Source organism: Dermacentor albipictus, chromosome 2, assembly GCF_038994185.2.
Source record: "Dermacentor albipictus isolate Rhodes 1998 colony chromosome 2, USDA_Dalb.pri_finalv2, whole genome shotgun sequence".
Lineage (NCBI taxonomy): Eukaryota > Metazoa > Arthropoda > Arachnida > Ixodida > Ixodidae > Dermacentor > Dermacentor albipictus.
The window spans coordinates 64,301,984-64,320,017 of record NC_091822.1 but is presented as its reverse complement, the minus strand read 5'-3'; the positions used below and the strand labels follow the sequence as shown (position 1 = coordinate 64,320,017).

At 46.0% G+C, this 18,034-nt stretch overlaps 1 protein-coding gene across 1 annotated transcript in view; it reads left to right on the top strand.

Moving 5' to 3' along the window:
• Lis-1 (LisH and WD40 domain-containing Lis-1) overlaps positions 1 to 16,584 on the top strand; it is a 54,214-nt gene extending 37,630 nt beyond the window's left edge. The window contains exons 11-12 of the mRNA XM_065433658.1: positions 7,159 to 7,315; positions 12,810 to 16,584. Of these exons, the coding sequence (XP_065289730.1) occupies positions 7,159 to 7,315; positions 12,810 to 12,883 (231 nt within the window). The 3' untranslated portion in view covers positions 12,884 to 16,584. The remainder of the gene's footprint in view (positions 1 to 7,158; positions 7,316 to 12,809) is intronic.
• Positions 16,585 to 18,034: the final 1,450 nt, after the last annotated feature.

Sequence of the window (18,034 nt, the reverse complement as noted above, 5' to 3'; positions counted from 1 at the left end):
GCCATTGCGGCATATAGTCAACTTGAGAAAGCGTTTGCCAAGCAGATCTTGATGGGTAAGTGACTGTGCTGTTGAAGTGCAGCTTCGTCTACTGCAGTTTACACGCTTTTGCGCATAGGCTGGTATGCGTTGCACTTGCCTGCCGTGTTGCAGTGCATGCTTGCGCTCGGAAAGCTGGGACAGGAAAGATGTGTTCGGCCTTCCTGTAGCGTAATCGTGTGTAGTGCACAGCCATTGCTCGTGTTCGAATATGTATTCGAGCAGCCGACTGCCATGCAATGCATCGGCATTCTTGCAACAGCTCAAATCGCAAGTGCACCGGGAGAATGCGTGCCGAGGGAAATGCCCATCAACTCGCAAATGATGAGCGAGCAATGCTCCTGGTTGCCTAGGCGCAAAACTGTGCAACTGAGAGATCGACAGTTGTGTGAGATTATTCAATATTCACCGTATCCACGTCGCTGCTGCTTTGCCGCCAGGAGCACGCGTCGTCTGCATAGGCGCTATTTAATAACTGCTGGTAACAGAATTAGGCAGTTAACAGCCCTGTGGCTTTGCCAAGATAACTGTGAGAGTATATGCTAGGTGTTTATAGTCAATTGAGCCCAAGTGAAATTTTGCTGCAGTTGGCCTTAAACAAAATTTTCTAGAACGACAGTCTGCAAATAATCTACTTACATAACACTGTGTCCAAAAACTGCTCAAATGCATCCATTGTGCCCTTAAATTGCATAACTACTGCTGCAGTGTACTTGCGTGGCTGCCGCCATTCTTAAAAAAACAAAAAGCAGTGAAGCTATTAGTGGAACAGTTGCGCCTCACAACAGGCGACAGCAATGGTAATGGCGGTGGTTTGCCCATCACAACAGGTGACTGCCTGTTGGACAGTGGTGTCCAGACCATGAATGATCAAGATCAAAGAACAAAGAATGTACTTTGCATCATTGTCGACGCAAAGGAGACAAAGACAGCCCTCCACATTAAGCTGGAGGAAGCTCTATTAACGAGGTGGGGGGACGTGGCTTTCAAATCAACTTCCTTCCTTCTTGGATTTTGATCAAAATTGACAGATGTAGGGCTAATATTTCTGTTGGGTTACCAGAAATTTCAACATTGGTTCTCCACAACTTCTTTATTTACAAATTTTTTTTCTTCTTTTGGGCTTGTCCCAAGCCTGAGCGACTTACGAAATGTGATAGAAGACTCATTTGAAGGACTGTGTGTTCCAAAATGAATGGTTGAGGGTAGAACCATTCTAATATTTTATTTACAATATCCTGTTTTTTTCTTAGTTCTGATTTTTCATGAGGCGACTGTACAACAGGCATCTAGACTGTGAGCAACCAGTTGAATCATTAATCCAGAAAAAGTCACACACTGGAAAAGCAAGAATGCCATGCCCTGAACTGCACTTCAAATACTATAATAATAAAAAAACAGAATTGAAATAGACTTGCAGTCATGAAGAAATCAGCGGGATAAGCTGAGCAGGCAGCAAGAGAAAAATTATTGAGGAAATGGCTTTCAAGTTGTACTTTAGATTTCAAGTTATCGAAAGGTACCAGGGCTGTAATCATTGATGTCCTATAATAGGCCTGTCATAGGCATAGGCTATCATAGGATCTCCTATAACGGGATGTCCTATCATTGGAGTGCTTTGCCTTTCGCCTGAAGGACCTTGCTTTCCTTTACAGTTAAACCTGGATATAACGAAGTTGACAAAAGCTCGCAATTTTTCGTTACATGCAGGTTTTCGTTACATGCAGGTTTCGCGTGAAGGCTCGTACGAATGATGCAGAAACGAAACCAAATAGCTCAATATATCCGCGAAGGTGAACTCACCCTTCAAGCATTTATTTTACACCAAAAAACTGCGTAATTTGCGCTTGCTTCTTCGGCACAAGTGACGGCACAACACGCCGCTCCAAAGAAGCTAAATCGTGTAGAGCTCCTTCATCGTCGAGCGAGCCGACGAAACGGCGCATAACGTCCATTGCGTTCATCACCTCCTTTGCAGAAGGCACGTCACACGGATCTGCCTCACAGGCACCATCATCACCGCCATCGGGATTTTGCACGCTTTCAGCTACTGCTGCATCAGACATTTCTTCTGTAGCCACGGCGGCGTTGTCGGCAAACAAAAAGTCAGTCAGTTCAACGTCGTCGGGTACACCACCGTTAGTGCATAGCTCGTTCCACGCTTCGGCCACATCGGACGGAGTAGAAAGGTCTTCCTCCTCCTCCTCGTCGGCACCAGCCCGTGCGTTTTTGGCTATTCCGGCCTTTAAAAAGCAATTCGCGATAACTTCTGCCCTGACCTCTTGCCAGGAGGCAGCAAGCATCTCGACTGCTTGATAAATGTCGATCTTCATCTCCCGTTCCAGACGGATGTCGAGAAGTATCTTCTGGATTAGTCGGCGCCGGTAACAGCATTTAAAACTGTTAATGACCCCTTTGTCCAGGGGCTGTATTAGAGACGTGCAGTTGGCCGGGAAGTAATGCAGTTCGATGTTCGACAGCTGCAGGCCCTCGACGTGGTGCGCTGAGCAATTGTCCAGCAGTAGGCAAACTTGACGGCCTTGCCGCTTGACGTCCTGGTTAAATTCCTTCAACCACTCAGAAAATATTGGCCGAGTCATCCAAGCTTTGGAATTCGCCACATACTTCACGGGCATATGCTTCGTCCCCTTAAAACACCTGGGACGGGCACTTTTGCCGACAACTAGCGGGACTCGCTTGTCTGTGCCGTCGAAGTTGGCACACAGCAGAATTGTTATGCGGAGCTTGCTCTGCTTTCCACTGCGGCAGTCATCGCCTTTTAACGCTAGCGTGCGGCCCGGAAGCATCTGATAAAATAGAGTCGTCTCGTCGGCATTGTAGACATCAGCCGCCTCGAAGCGACTCAGAGGATTCCAGGCAGCTCGTCAGCCACCCACGAAGCAGCAGCATTGCTGTCTGCGGAGGCAGATTCGCCGCTGATTACTCTTCCGACGACACCATGCCGGCTCTTAAATCCCTGCAGCCACCCGTTGCTTGCCTTGAAATCATCATGGCCCAAGATACACGCAAAATCCTTTGCCTTCTGTTGCAAGATCGCACCACTTATGGGTACATTTCTGGCTCTCGTGTCCAAAAACCATGTGAACACTGCCTTGTCCACATCAGTGTATGTGGACAGCTTCAGTCTTTTTTTCTTCGAGCTTGTTCCCGACTCCACTGCATTTCTGATGCTGTGTTCCGCACTCAAAATCGTTGATAATGTGCTCGCTGGAATGCTGAAACGGGCGGCAACGTCCTTCTTCTTCTCGCCCGCGGAGACAGCATTTAAAATTGCGAGTTTGTCTTCAAAAGACAGAACTTTTCGTTTTCTGGCAGCAGAACTCATCACGACCAACCGACGACGTAGTTAGAAGCGGAGACGCACGACTACACGCCGACAGGCAGGCCTAGCACCTCCAAAACAAGTCGGACAAACCAGTACCAGGGCACAGTTGACACACGCACACGTGCAGAACGCAGGACAACACTCAAAATGGCGAATGCAACGCATCCATAGAGAAAGAAAAAAAAGTGACGCATGCCGTTCGTCATGGAGTGTCGTTCGTCATCGTCCCGCGCCCTGGCAATGAAAGAACCGGCTATCAGCGTTGCTTTTCAAGTGAATTCTTACACATAAGTGCGTCTAAGCCGTTGAAACAAATAAAAATCACTAAATAAGAATGCTTGTCCTCAAATCTATACGAAACAAAATAAATCTGAAAGAGAAATCAGCTGCCGATACCAATGCCACCTGGCGTCACGCTAGACAAGCAAAGCCTGAAAAGACTGCTACGTTAGGCACGGAGCGGCGCTAGTTGCCGCCATCATCATCATCGCTAACTTTGCTCGGTCGCGGCAATCCCTGGCGTTCGCGTAGCTGCTGGCTCCTTACAATATTAATATTCAATAATCTAGAGCATTTCTTCGGCCGAATTTTCCTTAAAAGTGCAAAAAGTAATGACTGATCAGCTTTGGGAGTTCGTTACATCAAGGCTAACCGCCGCAACGCGTTCGTTACATCAAGGTCGAAAATACATGGGCTTCAATGGAGGCAGCGTTGGGGAATTCAAAAACTTCGTTAAATCCAGGAATTCGTTACATATAGGTTCGTTACATCCAGGTTTAACTGTATTTCCCCAAGGCATGCTTCTGCTCTTCCCTGTGAAGAGCAGGTTGGCCAGGTTGCTGACCGAACGTGGCACAATATCCCACAAAAGCACAGTGGGCCCCAGAACTGTACAGTGGAACCGCGTTGATACGCTCCTCACTGTTGCGTTTTCCTGTCTGCTGCGTCGTTTTTTTGTTGTCCCGACCTAAATCCTATTGACTCCCATGTATTTGTTTCCATTTGATACAGCGCCATTCTGCAGTGTCCCCGCATCTTCCGTTGCATTTGAAGGTGGCTGCCACGTAAATGTAACTGTGCAGGGAGAAATTGGCTCTCGCATGTTGCAGTGAGCAACCGATTCGTTGCAGCAAGTGACCGAAGTTTGCAATAAACGACCAGAGTTGCAAAAGCCAGGCACTGCACAAACATTGGGATAATGCATGCACAGAGCAGTCGGTGAAGCGTTCGAAAAAGTGTGCATCGATGAAAACCTACCGGCAACAAGTACAGGGCTACGTTTACTTTGGGGCCTCCGAGGGTCTTACTTGCAGGTCACAGTTCCCGGTCATCTTTAGTCAGCTTCGGTGCAATGGAACTAACTGCGTTATGCATTGACGCGTGCGAAAAATACTGCGGAAGGGCCACTGTCGCGGAACACCGTACGTGTCCCTTAAGTACAAACGTGTGCACGTGCCGTTCCTGGTCACAATATGAGTACCGAGACATCTAATAACCGCACTGGTAGTAACTGCACTGTGGTGATTTGCGTCCTTCCTCACGGTTACGTTTTCCCGGCTGGTACGTTTTCTGCCCACAGTCCCTTTAAGAACATATAAACGACGTCTTACTGTATTTGCATGTTGCCTTGTTGATGGCTGTCTCTAGTGGAGCAGGGAAGCTTACCTCTTAGCATCCCTCACATAGTGTCTCTTTCGCATAAACGGCACGTTTTTGTGTTTTTGTGGCAATGACCAGATGGCTAAACGAAGGCTTTCAGCAGCACTTTGAATTTTGTTTTCCTAGAGAATGCATACCAAAGTTCACGGGGCATCGACTGCTCATTGTTGTATTTGATATATTGTTAAACCCAGTATTGTTGCAAATGAGCTTGACAGTGTTCACAAAGTTCGCAAGCTTCTCTCAATACATTGCACATTACAAAGCATGGTTTATCAAAAACAAAAATGTCGCATAATGAACAAAATAAGCAGCTTGTTTTCATACTGAGGACTACCGTATTTACTCGCATAATGATCGCACACGCGTGATGATCGTACCCCTGGATTTCGTCTTCAAAATTACATTTCTTAAATTTCCGGTGTGGTGATCGCACCCCGAACTTGCCGCAGCGATATGTCGTGTGCCAAGTCTAGCTAATCATGATCGCGCATGCGATCATGATTAGCTAGACGAATGCTAGTGTCGAATGCTACGCTTAGACTAGACGATTAGTGTCGAATGCTACGCAAACGACTCTAGACAAACCAGGCGGTCTGCATGCACCAAACATTCTTAAGCAGATGCCCCATTCCATTCCTTTCGTCACTTTCCCCACGTCCATGGCACAAAAGAAAGCTACAACCAAACTTGCCTTTTTTATGCGTAGGCTTTATAATGGTTTTGGCCAATGACAACAAAAACGGCGCCTTTCGTTTCTTCTCGTCTGCACTTGTGAGCACGCAACAAATCGCGAGCGGCAATGATAGTAGCCACGTTTACACTGATATGTTAGAAGTGTACCCTATTCATACGCCGATGCTTGTAACACAGCTAAGGTATTCGCCCACCCTTAGTGGAAACGTGCTGTATTAGGATAGTAGTGAAGACAAATGCCACAGTTTCCGCAGCATACCGGCCACGTGTTTCTATGTCACTAGCAGCTAAGCGAGCCCTCTGTTTCTGTCCCCTCAAAGTTACGTTACGGCTATGGCTACATTATTGCCGCAAACTTGCCGATATTAATGATATTATTCATTACTGATACGGAAGAAACTGTTTCAATGCACGGAATGTACTCATGAGAAGAAAAAAAAATCGCGTTCGGCACTCTCGGCTTGCTCCACCGGCTGCCATCTTTGTTTTGGTGTACCGCACTACACACAATGGCAGCCGCTTATTTGTTGACCTGTTGTAATCCCGCAGCAGACTTGAAATGAAAAAAAAAAAAAAACTTTTTTTTTTAAAGTTTAACCCGCGTAATAATCGCACCCCTGAATTTGCATAAATATTTTTGACAAAAAAGTGCGATCATTATGCGAGTAAATACGGTATTAGGAGCATACGTGGCCATCCATTATCAGAATCATGTTTAGAAAGACGATATGAAGGGCCAGTTGGCACTCGAGTACTATGCATTCAGGACTGAATTGAAAATGGCTGTCTGCGGCTATGGCAAGAGTAAAAAAAATAAAAGAAAGTAACATGAGCCATTCTACTTTGTGAAGGTGGATGACCAGCTGTGCTGTTTAGCACACGACACAGAGGTGACAGAGAATTTTGAACAAAGGTGCAAACACATTTATTGTCCTTATCCGTGTTCATTGTGACGATAGGTACGCCGACACATTCTCGTATCACTTCTGTTATTAAATGTGTAAGCATTTCTATGGCTGCCAAACCAGAAATTTGTCCGTCACGTAAGACAATGAATGGCTTGTACTCCCGTAAATAATTTTTAATGCGGCCTCCCCATTACGACGACAGAAGAGAGAAATTCTATGTTGGAATGATGAGCGCCAGCGAGGCAGCTGTGGAAGAAGACTATGCTTGAGCCATTTCTGATGATGATAGTTTTTGTTCATGCAGATTTGTTGATGGACATGAAAAATGCACGGAACCCTATCCACAAATAGCTTCGCTGACATGATTGACGGTATCACTGCAATGTTAGGTAACATTGCAAAAAAATTTTGGGGGGGTTTAATTATGAGAAAGCACTCAACTGTGAGGGGGTGAACGCATTGCAAAGAAGGTCAGGACCAGCACGTTCATGCATGTCCTTTAAATTGCAGGTGGGCCACGACAACTGGGTGCGTGGTGTCAAGTTCCACCCTGGTGGCAAGTACCTGCTGAGCTGCTCGGATGACAAGACGTTGCGCGTCTGGGAGCTGGCGCACCAGCGTTGCTGCAAGACCCTCGAGGCACACTCGCACTTCTGCACCTCGCTCGGTGAGCAGCATTTCTTGCTTCCGCGTGAAGCATTGCCACGAAATTCCAGCCCGTATTTCGACCATCTCCCTGTTTTGAGATGTGAACCGCAATTTGCGGCGACGATGTCCACTCGTTCCTGTGCCACTCTTATCTGCTGTTCGTGGCCAGCAGATGCCAATTATAACGCGTGCGGAGTGTTGCAGCATCGTTGTGACCACTGACGAAGCGTGAAAAACGTTGAAAAAGGAATAGCACAGAAGGCATCGTTGGGAAATTGCGTCCGCAGAATGTTTAGGCCAAGGGCAAGCATATGTGCATGCAGCAAAACGCAATGACAAACTTGGGCCATTAAACACCATTAAACACCATGTCCATTAAACACCATGTGTCCATTAAACTTTTGTCCATTAAACACCATGTGTTTAGAACCTAGATATAATGAAGTGCGTTTGTGTACGATTTCAATATAAAGAAATTTCACTGCCAGTGAAAAGGAATCCCGAGGCAATAAATGAAAACTTCCGCAGACATAGATGGTCAAATGATTGAATTACAAGCGGTTGCTTGCAAACGCACCTCTTCACTCAGTCAAGAGTGAGACCACCGAAGGGGAGCCGTATCATGTTCTATGTAAAGTCCCGGTGCGATAGGATCGTATCCCACCCCGTACACTTTGTGGTTTAGGTGTGAATGAAAGTGTACGAGGGTGAAACAAGAAAGATGGTGGCTTCACAACTGCCACTTTCCCGCGCAAGCGAAGGGAAAGAAGGGGAGGGGAGCGAGCTCATGGTAATGCAATCAAGCGCGCGTCTCGGTTGTGGTGCGCCTGGCTGTAAGCGCGGCTGAGCGCCCAGCAGCCGCACATCCTGCTTTAGAGGTAATCTACCGCATGTGCAAAAAGTGGGTGTGCCAAGACGATGTGGCACCGTGTAAGCCGTCTTACCATGCATTTAGTATTGGAGATTACGTAATCTTGTTTCGGTGACTCATTGGAGCGAGAGGCGGATGAAGCATTCGCTCCCTGCTGCCGGCACTTTTTCTGATAGCATCGTCGCAGCGCAGGCGGCGCTGTCAGCTGAGGGGGCAAAGTGCACATGAAAGCGTGGCCGGCTTCACTTAATTCGTTGCGCCGAGAAGATATCGACGTACGTGGAATGAAACCGTATCATTCGTCGCGGAGTCCCAAATTTATCAAAATGAAATGTTTCTCATTCATACTTGCTTTTTTTGATTGCCCGATAATTCAATAATTCGGATTATTGATAATTCAATGTTGCAACTGAACGGAAGTTCAATTTGATGGACCAGCAAGCTCAAGAAGAAATTTTCGAAGCCCTGCAAACGAAGAGGCAAGGGTGCAAGAAAATGGCTGACAGCAATGATGCCAAATGTTACAGCGCTCATGCGTTCTAATATGTACTGCTTGCAAAACTTCGCAGCTTGTTTCCTCAAATGTGTGTTTTTTGTCGGTCACCTCGCTCGTGGAAAGCACAGCATAGCAATGGCAGGACCGATTTTGATCATGTTTGTTTTGCTGTGATCCATAAACTGTGCTGTACATCCAGACAGTCTTAAAATGCTTATTTCTTTCTAATATTTTATTATTTCATAATAACTGCAAGGCTCTGTACAGTGAAACAGTCACATTCATCTCATGTGGAACAAAAAAATTATTAGGGGGGACAGAAATACTGACTTTTTCTTTATGTAGATTAGACATTTGGGCAAACATACGAAGTATTCCCGGCTCCCCACCATGTTTCGTTATTGTGCCAGGCTTTCGACATGCAAGGAACTTATAAATTCTTCTAACTTTTCATAAAACAAAGAATAATGAAGATATCTTCATGAAATTTTATATTTCTCTTTATTGCAATGTGCAGTGTATGCCAAATTGCAGCCCTTTCTATCAAGAAACAAAAAAGTTAGTTCTGATCCCCTTATTCCCCTTTAAAGGGACCCTGAAACAATTTTTAGCAAAATGAAGTGCATGTTAAAGTTGAGTACTTCAGAAATACTTTGCCGCAAGAAGCACTTCAATGCGTTTGCCAGAAGTGGAGCTTAAATTAGAGAGTTTTTGCGGGTGTTAGCGTTGGGGCACGCAGGAGCGAAAAGCTTTATAATAGGACTTTGCGCATTCCTTTCTCTATGGCTTTGCGTTTGCGGATAGCTTCTTGCACTGACAGCGCCACTACGGCTTAAAAAAAAAGTTATTAGAAATAATAAAATAAAATACATCCTTTTATTATAGGACTAGTAATTTTGACTTGCGTGTATTCGCGTTTAATTACAATTTAGGGGTTATTCTGTAAACAGCAAACAATTAGTTGCGCTTAGTTTTGAGCAACAAAACCACTTTACGTGCCTTCACCAGCCAAGCTTAGCCGTGTTAGGCCTACGAGCCATAAATTCCACAATCGAATTCGAAATCAGTGGCGTCTAATCAATCAATCTTCATAACACACGTTAGTTGGGAGAAAGCGATAACAGCAGTCACATCTCCTAGTTTGTGAACTTCACACGTTACCACGAATCGAACCCAGTTTGGTGCTAGGTTAGAGCTGTCGCTTCCATGAGTGCCGCCATGTTTGCTGACGCAAAGCTTTTGGGGCCGCTATTTGGGCTCTCGCTAAATCGCTGAAATAGCATTCCCAACGCAAAACCCAAACACAGTTTGCGTCTCACGCATGTGCAGTGGCTTTGACGCTATTTCTTTGGGGCCCCAAAACGTTTGGGGCCCCTATTCTAAAACTCTCTATGGGCCATCAAAGATTGCCTGTGATCCCTTACACAGTGCTCCTGGTCCTCTTTCAGTGCCTTGCACTGTGACCTTTACGGTAGAGTGGTGTGGTGCCCACAAAGCCCTGCCTACTGAATGTCACCGTGGCATGCCATCCAAATTTGATTTTGGATGTTCGCGTAGACACCACTGTTTCCAATTGTGGTGCTTACGATGTGCCAAATGCCATAGAGTTAATGTAACAAACTCGAGAGGAAAAGCTCGCTGTAGGGCCATGTGTTGAAATTGGTAAATGCAAGGGTGCCTACATGTTGCTACTCTGTAGGTGCAGAGGCGCAGATGATGAGGGGCGATTCAGATGATATGCGCAATAAGTGCAATTCCGAGCCTCCCTCAGTGTGTTGGCAGCATCTAGTTGAGGTGCTGCCTGTAAATGTGTTCTTTCAGGCACCACAAATTCTACATCAAAGCTTTATACTTAGCATTTGCATGTTACTAGAAAATATACGAAAAAAACTTTATGCATTGTTCATGTGTTCATGCTACGTGCATCATATTTTGATTGTTTTAATATAGTGGAACCCGTTTACATCGAATTATCCTGTATATCGAACAATTTCTGAACATGGAACGGTTACAATGAGTATATATAGTAAAAATTAGGCTTACACTGAACAAAAATAGCAGAGACTCCCGATATATCGAACATCAAGCGGCACAAAAGTGCCCCCAGAGGTTTGCTTTCCCTCGTGGCGGTGGGGAAATCCGACAGCTCCATCTATCAGCTCTGCCTCGTGACCGCATTGCGTCATGCAAATCGTCGACACCCCCTTGTAGTAAAAATGGCCCGCCCGCACTGCTTGCTCAGACAGCCAATCGGAGGCTCCTGTGCCCTCGTCGTACAAGATAGCAGAAGTGCGAGTGGCCTTGCTGCTTTTCTGGTTCATTGTGTTTGCGCCTTGTGGGCCTTTTCCCGCAGTGCTGCAGTGCTACCGTGATGGCTAGCGCAAAGTGACAAAATTTGCTTTTCGCCGTGAAGCTTGAAATCGTGAATCGATTCGAATGCGGTGAAAAGTCGGATGTCGCCGCAGCGTGTGAGATTCCGGAAGCACTCTTGTCACGATCTTGAAGGAAGAATAAGGGGAAGATCAGGGCTAAAGTGGACAAACTCGCGACTCGATGCCCGTGGCACCCGACGCGCACATCGAGGCAGCTGTGTTCAAGTGGTTCATCCGAAATTGCTTCGGACGTGTCAACTTCCACGGGCCCGGTGGTGACTGAAAATTCTGATGAGTACGACGAAGCTGTTGCCGGTGTCGCCGAAGTTTGGAGCATGCTGTCAGAATTTCTGGAAGCAATTGACGGATCAATGGTCGATGAGTTTGTGAGTGCGGATGATAGTGTCGCCACCAAGGGAGAGCCCGAAAATGAAAACTACACTGCTGACATCGTACCGAGCACAAGTGATAGCGGGCACAATGAGGAAAGCAGCGACGATTCTTTGCCAGCATCATCCGAAGTGATTAGTGCACTCGCATTAGTCTGGCACGTCTGCGCGAATGTGGAAAGTTGCGGCCTCAGCCGCTTCGACTCTTTAGACAATGTGGAAAAGTGCGTGCATCGCAGGCAGCGAAATCGTCCAAGCAGAATAAAATACAGGACTATTTCATGTGCAATAAGCTAGTTTCATCAATAAGGTAATTTTTTAAATGGTATGTGGTTTTATGACATCCAATTTTTTAGCAGGCCTATAAAGTCAGCAATTAGCATCGTTTTTAAATTTGACCAGTTATGGAAGTAAGTACAGTCATCAATGGATTTTTCGTACATGAAAGGGGCCGCGAAATTTTTTTGAATTGTTGGGCATTTGAAGAAAGCAATTTGAACGAGAAGAAAATTGATTTTGCTGAATTTGAGGTTTGGCAACAGAAGACAGTTTCATGCCGTGTCGACGATACCGTCACATCTGCGGTACAAAGCGAAGCTCGCCACACTTTCGCATCCACTCCATCCCCATGGCTGACAGTGTCTGCCACAGTGGGACGACTGCATCGTGTAAAGTGCTGGCAGCTGGAAGCGCAAGCTTCCTCTGCCTCTCGCTTCAGTGCTCTCTGAAACTCGTGACTACGCTATGTCCAGTACTAAATGCGTGGGAAGACTGCGCACGTGACGCCAGGCCATCTCACTACGACCACTCTTTGCACATGTGGCAGATTACCTCTAAAACGGTGCGCAGATTGTGTATGTGCACAGCTGCGCTAACAGCCGTGCGCAGACACGGCCTCGCCAGAAAAGGAAATGCTTGCCAACTTGCCCCCAACCTGCCCCCATCACGCCCCTTCTCCAGAGGTGCTTTAAGTATCCCCATGCGGAGGAAAAAGAAACTAGGACAATGAGACTGAATTAATAGTTTCTGAATAGCCCAATAGATGCTTGCTGGCCATCTAAGAGAGCTCAGAAAATGGGAAAGTACACAGTTCGCAACCATCTGTAGCATGCTATCGATAAGAATTCGTGCATACAAGAAAGTGTAAACTTCAGGGCAGACTGCCTCGTTTCATCAGCTCCCTGTCATCTCTAGCTTTATTATTGTAATAGCGCGTCAATTTGACAATCGTTAACTATACATTCACCTACAGGCTGCAGACTGATTGTGCGGTTCGTTACCTCGTAGTCTCAATTGAAATGTTTCCGATGTAGCGCATTGAGGGAAAGTTTCTCACAGGCGACCGTGCCGACTGTCTGTGATGGCCCCTGTATGTCTGTGTGCAGATTTCCACCGCACGGCGCCGTACGTGGTGACCGGCAGCGTTGAACAGACGGTCAAGGTGTGGGAATGCCGCTAATGCCACACGCCGCCGTGAGCGTTGCGTGGCACACTGCGTGCCGAGGAGCCTCGACTGACCGCAGCAGCAGTCCCTCCTGCAGACGAGCCTTGGCAGTGACTCAGCTCATTCCTCCCGAGTCTCTTCCACTGCCCCACTGCACACCAACATTTTTTTTTTCTCCCCATGCTGGCAACAACAGCCTTGCTGCCACCGCCACCACCACCACAACCCCGCCCTCTTTTACCCTTCCTCCTCTGGCTTGTTGCACGCCAGCTGTTGACAACAACCACTCGAGATTGCTGCTGCTTCTTCTTCTGCTGCTGCTGTTGCAACACCGCATTGTTTATACATGCCACTGCCCGACGCACTAAGTGGCTCGTGAGCGCAGGATTTTCGCCTACGTTTCAAGTGGACGCCATGTTTGGTGTTGAGGGCACCGCCTGTCCAGAATTTTTTTTTTTACTTCATTGTCAGCCAGGGTGCACCTGTGCCATCTTCTGTTTTGTATTTTTAGTTTCAGGTAGCTTGGGCGCTGTTCGCCGGAGGCAGACAGTTCCATGTGCATTACGGATGTTACAGGAGTGTCTTTGGCAACTTGAAGGGTGGTTAGTGGGGATGGGGGTAGAAGGTAGCAACGCTACGGTGACACTGCACTGTGCAGTCTGCAGGGTTTCAAAATGTTGCCATGCTCTGCCAGCCTTGTCAGGACTTCCTGGAGAAACGAGTTTGTGGCGGTGAGAGAGAGACTGTTCGTTTAATGTTCGGTTGTGCGATTGCTGGCGACTGTGAGCAGCGAGATGACGCTCGTGGCTGTTGACTTGGCTTTCTTCTGTTGCGTATGCATGCTCGAACTTCTAGAACACCTGAAGTTCTGTGCGTCTTGTGTGAAAAATGTCTTGCAGCTGCCATGAAAGAGTGTTTCAGTGCATGTATCACAGGTGCATCTACGCCCCAGAATCTTGCGATGCCTGCAGCGATGTGTGCAATGCCGTGAGCCAGGAAACGGGTATGTGGTGTTAGCTGGGGAGGCCCGTTGAAGAGCTCGGTCGGAAAAAAGATGAACAGTCCCGGATGGAGAAGAAAGCAGTGAATCGAGGCTGTTGCACTCGTTGCAAATGAGAGAGAGAGAGTGAATAAAAAACAGAAAAAAAAGAGGTTGAGGGACATGATCCAGTGAAAAAGCGGCCTGTCCAATCCAATCTTATATACATGTTTTTTTTTAAAACTTGTCTGGAATTGGACACTACCGATGTGTTGCCCAGTGTTATTTTTGACATCCAATTTCATTTCTATGTTTTTTGCTAGGTGAACTTCTTGCGGAACGGGTTTTCTTCTGCTGCATGCAGAGGGTAGGCACTGTTTCTGGTTTCTGTTGTTTTTGTCTCTATACTGTGCCGTTCTTGGTAATGCCTCTAGGTTCTGTAATGACCATGATTGAACCCACAGTTCAATGCGCTGCTGTCTGTCCAGCTCAAATGCGTGCCTCACTCTTTTCTATAAATTGAGGGGGCGCTCCTTTTTGGCCGTCTTTTAACCCGAAGCTCGTGAGGAATTGTAAATATTAATCCCTGTTCCTTTTGTTTTCTTGTAGCCCCGGCAGAGAGGATAAAATAAAACATAAGCGCATTTGTTTATTTATGTGCATGCTTCTTGTGTCTTGCTTTCATCCTCCCTGCTGGTTGTCCTTGGGAGAGTTGTTTGTGCAAGCACTTCTACGAATACACATTTTTAATTATTTTACTTGGCTGCAGAGACTTTAGAAAGGTAGCAGGTCTAGCTGGTGACAACTGCAGCATGAAGTTGAGATAAAGTCGGTCGGTTTCTTCTTTTAAGTCTTTTATCTTTCTCCTGGTGCCATCTTCACAGTGTGTTCGATCGTAACAGAAGTGTGAGGGATGCTTACCATTATGTTTTCCTCCGATACTGTGTTGTAGTATAGTGAAGTTATAAAAGCAGTGATCTGCTTGCAATTGCCCTTTGTTGCTGTTTTCCGTTCTTGGAGGTGTGCTGTCTTTTGTTCTGATACATGTAAAGTTAAAAAAAAAAGAAAGCTTCATAAGCTACTTTTGGCAGCCACTGGTCATCTCATGTGCCTGCTTGGGCAGGAAAAAGGGGGGAATTTTCGGTAGGCAGCAGCATTGTGAAAATGTGGGTTTCGGTTTACTGACGCTGGTTTGACAGCACAAGTGAATCCTTGCTTGGAGGTGCTCTTTAGAGGTGAACTCTGCATGCACTGTTACGCACGCGGCTTCAACATTCACTGCTCACTCTGCTGGGCAGATCTGTGTATTATTCTGGCATTGTTTATAGAAGTGTGGGCAACATTAACTGGCGGTGGCGTCTAGGGCTTTTGTGGTGTAGTGACCGCTCCCATGAGCTGATAAGTCTCCCACAAAGTGGCAGGACTGGCTTAATATTGCTTCTAGTGGGTACAGAACAGTGCTTTTAAAACAAGATGAGGGGATGTCCTAAGCACTTTAACACTCTGGCACTTGTGCGGTAAACGCTGCTGCTCATAGGGAAGTGTGACGCTTAAGAAAATTTTCCCAGCTGTAGGGAGCGCAAAAGTCATTGAGAATTGGTTCCCCAGTGACGTTTTGGCGAGAAATTGCCGCAAAATGCATAAGCTTATCGTAAACTCGCGTTTGCACTAGACGCTGATGTTGAGTGACGCGCAAATTTGCCTAGTGGCACAGTCTTTTTGGGACCCTATATATTTAGAGCCAGTCATCTTCAGACATGAGGGCTTTTGAATTTTCGTTGAGACCACATTGCTGCACATGGAAGACTGGTTAAATTGGCCGCAGCATGGGCGAATGTTCAACCCTTCACATTAGTGACCTAGTAGGAGTGTGCGTGTGTGTGCGTGCTGCTGAGTCCTATGTGTATACAATGTACGCCTACAGATATATATTTATAGGGATGCTCGTGAGCGAAGGCAGGTGGGTTTTGTATAACTGTTTGTAAAGCCTCAGCAGTTTGTTTGCCAAAGCACTTGGGGGGGGGGGGGGGTTGATGCTGATGCCCTCTGAAGTCTGGTCATGTTACAATTTACAACATTACGGCCCCTGCCTTGTTCGAACATCCTTAGCTTTGCCATCAATCAAGTGCACCAAGATGTGCTAAGCTGAATATGTTACGCTGCAGCTCCTGTCAAAATTTTTCTTTGAATTTTTCTAATTGGTGTCGCTGCACTGAGCAGACTGGCAAGTGCTTATGCCAGCTATGCTTGGCATCCGAAAATGAAAACTCTCATTCTTTTTCAGGCAATTACAGACGGTTATACAATGCCCAGTATACATAGAAAGTGCTGCTTGCTATTGTTGGCTTGTTTGGGAGCCACTGGACACCTTTATATATATATTTTTTAAATCCTTTCTCGTGGTGCCTTTATTTTGCCAATCAGGTTTTTTTTATTGCTTGACTCTTTCTTGTACAGTACTTATTATATGTGTACATGTGGCAATGTTAGCAATTGTTTTTTTTTTTCCCTCTTTCTGGTTTCCTCATGTTGCCACCTCTGTTGTGTGAGATTTGTGATGCCCTCTTCATATTATGTGCAATTCGCCTCCTCTTCAACAAAGTGTGGCGGCAGGTGTCGTTCATTAGTTTCTCTGTTGCCCTGCCTGCCTTCCCCGTCTCCTACCATTGAATGCCGCTGCTGTACCGCTGGATGTAGGAAAGCCGAATAAAAAAAAAAATGTATTAAGATGCACCAATGCTGCCACTTTCTATTCTCCGAGTAGCCCCTTGGCCAGGTGTCTGGCTCTTCAGGGGTGTGCCAATCCGAAGGGATAGTACACAGCTTTTCTAAAACCAAAACAAACAGTGCAACGGGCCCCTCGCCAAGTTTGGCCATTTTAAGCAGATAGGCGTAGTGCATACAATGCACACTGACGATCACGTATCGCATCGCTGCGTGCTGGAACATCGGCTGAAATTTCAAACCAAACTCTGCGTGCCCTTCTCAAGGGAGCTGTGCTGCCAGCCAGAGAGACGAGATCAGACGCAAAAGTGTTTTTATAAAAATTGCATTGCTGGAACGTCACTCGCCGTGTCTTCGAGAATTATTCCATGCTACAGCAGTTGTTTGATCTCTTGTTTCACTGGACTATATAAAGCTGCAAGAAGCAAGACCAAGCCGAACGTCTACGAGTCTTTGTTTCACTCCGTGCCATAGCAAGAGGGACGTACTTTGTATTCTCTGGTTGTTGAAAGTGTCGTATCTAACAGGTTTCAACATGCGATCATGCCTTTTTTATCCACTTGTCTGCCTCGGTGCTCCTATGGCACTGACCTATGATATCGTGACTGGAAGTGTACCGTGCAGCAAAAATGCAAGGAAAATAGAAAGGAAGGTGGGGCCCGTGATGTATGCAACATGCGAACCTCTGGCTCTGGTATGGGAGAACGCAGCGAAGGAATTCCACTTGCAGAGGCTATACGGGGCAAAGCGGGGAGAGAGTACGTTGGTGATGAAGCTCGCCTCCTGAAATTAACGGTTTAATGAAATTTCTCGCATCTAAGACAGAAAGGTAAATTTTAGCAACCCTAGGATGCAAAATCTTAATTTAGGACCTTGAATGTTCTACAAAAATTCACAAAAACTTTCAAACTTAAAGAAAATGCAAGGTTAATGAATTTGCAACTACACTGCAAAAGAAAAAAAAAAATACCATTGCAATTCTGTAAACTGCATCTGTTGGAGCATCTCAAGCGGACAAATTTAATATACAAATGCAGTTCATCTGAAATCTCGCAATTTTTGTCTGCTTTATATGTGTCGTGTACATTTTCCAGAATTGTGATATTGTTTCTTATTGCCAATTGCACAGTTGCAAACTTGATAGTTTGTTCTTAAAATTTATGCAATTAAAGAAAACTTAAGGAATTCATGGCCTAATAAAAAATCTGCCTCCTATAGTCCTTACATTTCAACTTTTCTTTCAAAACTAACGCTCCTCATCAAAATCGGTGCTTGGTTGGCAAGAAAACTGTTTTCTCTGTTCCCATATAGTGTTTTAGATAGGAGCTTTCACGCTAAAGATTCCTCTTTAAGGAAATGGACTGAACTGAACGAGAACCACCCAAGAAACGGGTGTCTCATATTGCAATGCAGATATGCCCGATTTACTCTGTAGAAAGTCTCAATTCTTTCTAAGCAAGTTT